This window comes from Trichomycterus rosablanca, chromosome 10 (assembly GCF_030014385.1).
Source record: "Trichomycterus rosablanca isolate fTriRos1 chromosome 10, fTriRos1.hap1, whole genome shotgun sequence".
Lineage (NCBI taxonomy): Eukaryota > Metazoa > Chordata > Actinopteri > Siluriformes > Trichomycteridae > Trichomycterus > Trichomycterus rosablanca.
Genome location: NC_085997.1, coordinates 36,992,594 through 37,001,820, shown reverse-complemented (window position 1 = coordinate 37,001,820; position 9,227 = coordinate 36,992,594). Strand labels below are relative to the sequence as shown.

The window sequence follows — 9,227 nt, the reverse complement described above, 5'->3', positions numbered from 1 at the left end:
GTTGTAGCCTAGCGGTTAAGGTACTGGACTAGTAAGCATAAGGTTGCTGGTTCAAACCCCACCACTGCTAGGTTGCCACTGTTGGGCCCTTGAGCAAGGCCCCTAACCCTCAATTGCTTAGACTGTATAATGTAAGTCGCTTTGGATAAAAGCATCTGCTAAATGCTGTAAATGTAAAACTATAATCTGTATGGGTTGTTTATCACTTGCTTTAATCACTTCCTGTTCTTACTGGCTGGTGGCAGATTTCTTTAAAGATCTTTAGAACATGGAGAAGCTGAAATCTGCTTACACCTAAATCAGACAATAACGTTGGTGTTGCAGAGGTAAGCAGACTCACTATCTGGCCTTCAGTTCCTCAGACATGAGAGTTTTATCTGTGTTTGTAGTTTTTTTGTAATTATTTAACTTTTGTTTCTTTTGTGCTGTTTATTGTTTTTACATTTATGACATCAACATGCTGTTTCATGTTCTGTGGTTGTACAGTGTCCATGAATATCTTGAAAGGTGCTTATAAATGTTATTATTATTATTTTAGGATGGAAGACCTGGCTGATGACACTATAAACTTTCATTATTACTAGAAGTATATAAAATATTAAAACTCAAGCAGTTGAAAAAATACACATGCAAAAAATATCTTATTTGTATTAGAAGTATAAAGTCCAGTACGTACCCTCAATTACACCCCAAAGGATGAAGGCAAAGAATAAAGCTGTGTTTGGTAAAATAATAAATGTGCACTGTATAGCCAAAGATCTTCTGCTGTAATCTGCAAAATAAACAATAAAGAATATTTATATTTTGATGCCTCATTTTAACACAATTAATAACACAAGTAAGCAGGGCAGTTGTAGCCTAGTGGTTAAGGTACTGGACTAGTAAGTAGAAGGTCACTGGTTAAAGCCCCACCACTGCCAGGCTGTGAGCAAGGCCCTTAACCCTCAGTTACTTAGACTGTGAACTGTAAGTCACTTTGGATAAAAGCTTCTGCTAAATGCTGAAAATTTAAAGTAACGTTAATGCAACAATGTACTTCAGGGTCTATAATTAATTACTAATAACCAAATGAAGACGTGACTTACCATTATTTTTTACAGAAATAAATGCTGAGCAGCTCAACAACAGTGAGACTAATGCAACTCCACACAAGAAAAAAATCCCATAATGTAAAGAGGAAAAACCTGCAAACACAGAAATCAGAGATTCATTTTAATAATGTTGTTTTAATGTAACATCTGACTGTAAATGAAACCCAAAACTGTTCATATTTTAATTAGGGCTGTCATTAATTAACACGTAAAAATTTTAATCGCGATTAAAAAAATTAATTGAGATTAAAATTTTTAATCAAACTAATTTCATTGGGCTGTTTGTGCCATGTTAATATGTGTCTCTGTGGTAATTTGCGCTGCTTTAACACAGTAACATTGTGTTTATACTGTATAGCGATAACACAAGTCTTTTTCCAGTTTGCGGCCGTGAGTTAGAAATGACTCGAGCTGCTGCTGCTACATATTGCGAAATATCAGGTCTTTTAAATAATAAAAGCGTGATAAATCATCACTAGACAAAATTACAGTTATTAATTGACGCTTTAATATCATCTTTGGTCAGAGCCGTATTTGTCTCGTCAGGCGTCTGCGCACATGGATACACGTTACAGGCTAAATGAGCTCAGACTCAGTCTAACTGTATTTCAGATTAATTTGGATGCAAAGCTCATGAACTGAACACGGAACATTACAAACACTGGTGTTAAATAGATCGCAATGGACTGTAGACGCTTTAACATAGTTAACGATGTGGGTCGACATGACGTTATATGTGTTGCACAGGGGGGGGGGGGGTCCTCCATGACATGAACTCAACCACTCACCTCACTGCCCCCCCCATTGGCTGCACTCACCAGGTCGTTATTACTATATTACAATATTTTCATTAAGTAAAATTAAAGTAACTAAAACTGCATTAAAAATGCCAGAGGCAGGAATTTGGACTTGAAGTGTAACTTCTGAGTGACTTTTAATTCATTCTGATCAGCTATCAGCAGATGCAATTTGTTGAGGCCCAAAATTTTTTTTGCACTGGGGCCCATGAGCTCCTGGTTACACCACTGGTGTTGCATCTAGAAATGGTTCATATTATGAGCGGCTGTTTTCAGTGGCAGGGGTATGAACAGGTAAAGATCCTCACTTTTACCAGTTAATGTAAACAGACTCATTTTAAATAACTGGCTGAAAGATGAGAGTTGTTAACAACTCTATAAGGGCATTGGCTGGCCTTCTAAAAATAATTTAGATTTAATAATTTTATCATAATTTTATGAATGTGTTGATTGGTAAACATGTTCTTGCAATAAATATGTGCATAACTGTTCAAATTTTGCTTATTTTGCGATTAATTAGGTTCTTTAATCGCAATTAATCTTGATTAAAAAATTTAATCGCGTGACAGCCCTAATTTTAATAATAGTGACAATGTTCAGGCACTGTCATTAGGGAAACTCTTTTCCCAGTCGCTAGGGGGCAGTGTTAAACCCTCAGGTTTAAAATTAAGAGGGAGAAGAAGGTTTAGTTTGAGAGGGAAAATGGTTATTTATGGCATGCAGGACATCTTTATGCTCCTTAGTCATGTTCTTCAGGCCCTTGTTGGGCGAATATACTGTTCTTTTAGCCCAACATCAGTAACTTTTGGATATTTGTAGGTTTTGTAGGTATATAGTTATACCTGTTTATGTTTTCTATTTCAGAAGGGTTTTTTTCTACAGCTGAACTTGGTCTGGATTCAATTCTAGAATTTTTGTACTCCTGTGGTCTTCCTGGTTTTGTGTGCCCAACAACTTTCAGCTGTTTAGGACCTATTCTACAGTCATCAAGTATCCTACAGATGCTTTCAGACTGGCAGTCAGATACAGATGGATTACTGGTGAACTGGGTCAACAATCATGTTATGCCCGGTTCACACTACATGATTCTTGCCCTGATTTTCGGCTGGTCGGCGCTAGATTTACCGGCTCGGGAGCAACTCGGCGTTCGCTCGGCGATCAAAACTCGGCTCTCAATCGCTAAGTGTGAACTACCCAACAACTCGATCCGACCAGCTCACCAAGCGCTCGGCGACTGGATTGAGATTTCTAGTATGTCAGATATCTGATCCGAGTTGTGCGACTGGCAGTGAGTGCTATGTTGAACAGCCAATGAGAACGCAGGATACGGTGTGAGGGGAAATGCAGGAGAGGAGTGTAAACAGGTGGGACAGGGGGATATTATAGTTTATATCAGAATACACCGGCAGACACACGTTTTACAGTATTTCTGACCTGATCGTTCTCTACAAAACATAACAACAAAACACCAACACTGCAAAAATATTTATTGACCTCCAACTCACTACAGAACAATCCATGCTGTTCGTGTTGCCAAATCCACTCAGATTCATTTATTTTTCCTCCTTGATTTTACGCTTTATATCAGCGCACAAACACTTGGATCACTCGCAACTTGTTGACGTGCATTTTTGGACGTGGTATCATTAAACTTCTCGTCACTTCTCACGTGTGTTTTTGTTAAAAAACAACGATATTTGTGAGACCGGAGAAGTTCGCCTGCGATTCCAGTAGGTGATAGATCGTGTAGTGTGAAACCCCCTATCGCTGATCAGTCGTGTAGTGTGAAATACACACTGACTGAAAGACTCCCAATTACAGAGATCTAGTCGTGTAGTGTGAACTGTACAGCGACCCGACAAATCAGAAAGTCGTGTAGTGTGAACTTGGCATTAGCATGGAACATTTAAACTGTGAATTGATTTTCTGGAACTTGGTTTACCTGCTAAAAGCTATTTGCAGTGGGACTCGTTACATCTTTATTTTTTATTTTTTCATTTGTTATCACAGACATGGGTCAATGGTAGGGCTGGGCAATATGGATCAAAAATTATATCTCGATATATTTTAGCTGAATGGCGATATACGATATATATCTCGATATTTTTTCATCCCATAAGGTAATAACAAAAAGACACTTCTGAGACAAAGCTACATGTTCCAATTTTTTTACAGGCACTTTTATTAATATTCATTCTGGGAAGCTTCACACAAGAACTATTTTTCCTTAAGAAAAAAAATAACTATTGTAAGAAAAAGTTTGTTGTTTTCTAACGTCTCGCCTGTTGTGTAACGTGAATTACAAATATATAGTCTGGCCCTTTAAGAATGTTAAGCGTACTATAGGGCGCAGGGAGCGAGTGTGTAGGGAAGATAACAGAAATTGACCGTTTCCAGCTGTGCTTGTGTGAGCTTGCGTGTTTTGCACTGAGCTTGTGTGACATTAAAAGTAGCGTTCTCGTTAAACCCCCCCCTCACATGTTTGGACTTTATACATTATTTTACATCAGTCGCCACAACATTAACATTTACATTAATATTTTCTTTTACCGTATAGAACTCAGTTCTGTAATACAGGCAGAACTAATCGTTCATGTTACTGTGTAACTATTACAGTATATAATGCATTTTAATCAGCGTTCTGCTTCACGCACTTTATTATTATTTAACAGCTTTATTTGTTGTTTAATTGCTGTTTGCTCCGTGTTTACTGCAGAGTTAGTTCATGCAATTTTATTAATTTTTGGATGTTTATTGGCCGAGAACAAGAAATACTATAATAGAAGATAAATAAATAAATGAGTCTCGGACGTCGGGATATCCTCCAGTATAAACTAACGTGCATGTCAGCCCGTGCATGCGCTTGTATGTTTATATTGGTTTTTGAAACGAATAACGACTCGTTTTCTTGTTTTTCAAATTTGAAGTGAAAACGAATGACCAAAGGTACACGGAGCTCGAAGATTTTGTCTATACTTGTTTTCGGCTTTCTCTACAGAATACATTATTCTGCTGCTCATCTGACACTTTGAATCCGAACCATCTCCAAATAACTGAGCCATTATTTTTCTTTTTACTAAGCAGCTCCTCTTCGATAGCTTCCGTCATGTCTTTATCCGTCTCCATGCTATCGCTGCCTGCAGGACTTACTGGTGAAGCGGTGGTGAGGGGCGAGTTGTGTTCAGTGAGGGAGAGAGGCGGGGCAGTGAGGGAGAGAGGCAGGGCAGTGAGGGAGGGGGGCAGGGCAGTGAGGGAGTGGGGCGGGGCAGTGAGGGAGGGGGCGGGGCAGTGAGGGAGAGGGGCGGGGCAGTGAGGGAGAGGGGCGGGGCAGTGAGGGAGAGAGGCGGGGCAGTGAGGGAGAGGGGCGGGGCAGTGAGGGAGAGAGGCGGGGCAGTGAGGGAGGGGGGCGGGGCAGGTGAACATGTGCAGAGAGAAACTGGGAGAAGAGAAAGACGAACTGTCGGATCTAACTGGAACGCAACATCTATATCGATATACGCGATATTGTCTTATCTTATATCGCGTATGAAAATATATCGATATTTTGTAAAATCTCGATATATCGCCCAGCCCTAGTCAATGGTATATAGTGGGAAAATTGTCTATGGTAATATGGTGGTGAAAGTCTAATTTTTTTTTCTGTATGTCTGTACACAGTAAAGAGAAACAGACATCTCATTTGCAAAGTGTTGATAATTCTTCTTCTTCTTCTTTCGGCTTTTTCCCTTTTTCAGCGGTCGCCACAGCGAGTCATCCTCATGATCGCTCATTGATTTGGCACAATTTTTACGCCGGATGCCCTTCCTGACACAACCCTCCCTAATTTATCCGGGCTTGGGACCGGCACTTCAATGCACTAGTGCATCTAGCGGCTAGGTATCTATAGGACAATTCAGTGTTTCCAATTAACCTGGTGGCATGTTTTTGGACTGTGGGAGGAAACCGGAGTACCCGGAGGAAACCCACGCGGACACGGGGAGAACATGCAAACTCCGCACAGAAAGGACCCGGACCGCCCCACCTGGGGATTGAACCCAGGACCTTCTTGTTGTGAGGCGACAGTGCTACCCACTAAGCCACCGTGCCGCCCAAAGTGTTGATAATGGTATTCTTAATAACAGAAATGATCGCCCCCCTTTTTCTGTTAACCTCATTCTTTTTTATGAATTAGACCCAGTGAGTGTTACAGTACATTAATATACAAATTTAGGTTCTAATGGCTGTGCACATTTTACCTACCACCATTCTAAGTGAAATGCTGAAAAATGTATACACCAAATATTCAAAAGTATGTGGGCACCCATAATAAAGATTAGGTTCAGATATTTGAGGCATACAGTACCAGTCAAAAGTTTGGACACACTTTCTCATTCCTGTGGTTTTTCTTGATTTATTTTTATTTTCTACATTGTAGATTAATACTGAAGACATCCAAACTATGAAGGAACACATATGGAATTATGTAGTGAACAAAGAAGTGTTAAACAAACCAGAATATGTTTTATGTTTTAGATTCTTCAAAGTAGCTTTGATGACAGCTTTGCACACTTTTGGCATTTTTGTCAATCAGCTTAATGAGGTGCCACCTGGAATGGTTTTCAATTAACGTTTGTGCCTTGTCAAGAGTTAATTTCTGGAATTTCTTGCTTTTTTAATGTGTTTGAGACCATCAGTTGTGCTGTGCAGAGGTAGAGTTGGTAAAATATAAAACATATTCTGGTTTATTTAACACTTTTTTGTTCACTACATAATTCCATACGTGTTCCTTCATAGTTTGAATGTCTTCAGTATTAATCTACAATGTAGAAAATAAAAATAATCAAGAAAAACCATTGAAGGGAAGGTGTGTCCAAACTTTTGACTGGTACTGTACATTTTTTTAAAAGGTGTATAAAATCAATTATAAAAAATAAAATATATGATTCCAACTTTGGGGCAACAGTGAAGTACATTAACCTTTACACAAATTTGGTGTAAAAGACCTTTAGTGGCCCTGACCTCAAACCAAATAAACATCTTGTAATAAATTTGGAATAGATTGGATTCTGAGATGTCCAGATGTCTTGCTTTAGCTGTTTTAGGCTCCACTAAACCTTCATATGATGATGTTGACTTACCAAGCTGCTGCACTTCCACAGTGGTGTTAGCTGATAAATCTTCATGAAACGCTACACACATGAACAGCCCTTTGTCCTCAGTTCTGATGTTCTTCAGTCTCAGTGAGAAGTTTCCTTTCTGAACTTCTTGATTGCTGAAGAGCTCAACTCTGTCTCTGTATCTCTCATCACTGGATTCTGTCAGGACCTCACCATTTACATACAGCAGAACTAAGATGCTTTCATCCACTTTCCTCCACTCAATCTGTTCTATCTGTTTTAGTGGTAAATGAGATTTGATTGAGCAATTCAGTGTGACGTCTTCATCAGCATAAGCAGATACAGCGTGACCTCCAGTTACAATCAGATGATCTGAAAGAAGAATTGTTAGAAAGATCTTTACAGGAAACCATTTAAACTGGAACAAATGAAATCATGATTCACTCACCTGGTTCCTTTATTTCAACTGAAGCTTCATTAGATTCCTTCTCTGTATAAACTACACATCTGTAAACTCCTGCATCTTTACTGGTTACATTAGTAAGTAAGAGTGAGAAGTTTCCATGTTTGACCTCCTCAGAGAAGAAATGTGCTCGTTCTCTATAATCCTGGTTCTGAGACTCTGATTCACTTTGTCCATTCTGCCACAAATGAACTAAAGTGTCTGTTCTCTTCCACTCCACTTCCAGCTCATCCATCGGTAGAGGAGTTTCAACATAGCAGGGTAACATCACTGAGCCTCCAAGCTGGACACTCAGAGGGTCAGAAGGACCCAGCACACGGAACCCTGAAATAAACCAAAACATTGTTATGAACACTTGGTTTACTGGTTTTCTGCTTCAGTTTGGACTTGAACAGTACAGCCACATCAGAAGCTGCTCATGAAAAAACAGAACTGATGTTACACAACTGATGGCACTCATGCTGTATGTGCAATTTAGGCTTAAAATCAGCAAACAAATGTTTTAGTTCAACACAAACTAACAACACAAATCTTATTTTAATTCATAGTCCTGTATTAACAGAAAAAAGACATTACTACAAAAAAAAAACCTTCTCCTGTGTAAATCCTGTAGTAATAATCTGATAGTTGATAAAAATATTTGCAGTACACGACAATGGATTACTTTCGTTTGACTATTTTGTCTGTATCCAGTTAGCAGGTTCCAGTTAACATTTTCACAATTACATTTTAGTAACAGTTCAATAAACTCACAAGTAAAATTATGATTAAAAGCAAGGTTTACCATTACAGTTGATTATTAAAGTTAAAAGAAAAATTAAAACCATTCGGTCCATCGTTTGTACAGAAGCTGAAACATTTACTTTCACTATCACACTTCCTGTATTCTACCTCAGCACCACATCCTCTGTACCAGGGCTGTGGAAACCCCCAATAACACTATCAAATAACACCAGGGCTCTTTACAACTGAAAATGAAAGATCAAGAGTGTGTGATACCACCTGAAACGTAAAAATAACAAATCCCATCATGCAACTGAAGCGTCTGGGTATTTTTTCACTGTCACCTCACAGCAAGAAGATCCTGGGTTCCAGTCCCAGGCTGGGTGGGTTTCCTCCAGGAGCTCCAGTTTCCTCCCACAGTACAAAGACGTGCAAATGAATCTTGTGTAACCAGTAACTACCTGTCCTGTCATGAGAACCACAATATATTTACATACATTTTTGGCATTTAGTAGACGCCTTTATCCAGAGCAACTTGTAGTACAGTAGCATAAATTTTGAGCAACTGAGGGTTGAGGGCCTTGTTCAGTGGCCCAGCAGCAGTAACCAGCATTGGTGGGGCTTGAACCAGTGACCTGTTGACTCTTTTAAAAAAGTATTTCATTCCAACCTTCTAACGATGTTCAGGGTATGTGTCACGCATGCACAACCACACACGCACACACACACACACACACACACACACACAGACAGACAGATACTTTATTGATCCCGACGGCAATTAAAGACAGTCTATTTATATTAAAATAACATTTAAAATATTGCGTATTGCACCCAGTAAATTGAATCGGGAAGAAAGCACTTGCGCAGCAGACACATTTAGTTAGTCACGAAATTTTACAACCCCTAATTTTCACATTTGCACCGTTGTTATTTTAGTTAGTAACATTGAGCAAATACATAAACGTAATAAGACTTTAACTCAGGCAAAGTTAATCGCTACCTAAGGGTCCTTGGGGTGCAGGATGTGTCGGGGTGCAGAAAGCAGTACCACACC

General features: G+C 39.2%; 1 protein-coding gene across 1 annotated transcript; it reads right to left on the bottom strand.

The window, feature by feature from the left end:
• Nucleotides 1–211: 211 nt before the first annotated feature.
• On the bottom strand, nucleotides 212–8,476 carry LOC134322116 (butyrophilin-like protein 2). The gene is made up of 6 exons (XM_063003986.1): nucleotides 8,447–8,476; nucleotides 8,311–8,365; nucleotides 7,433–7,771; nucleotides 7,006–7,356; nucleotides 1,086–1,184; nucleotides 212–294 (listed from the first exon to the last, which is right to left on the bottom strand). Exons 1-6 carry the CDS (start codon nucleotides 8,474–8,476, stop codon nucleotides 212–214), a joined length of 957 nt encoding a protein of 318 aa, XP_062860056.1.
• Nucleotides 8,477–9,227: the final 751 nt, after the last annotated feature.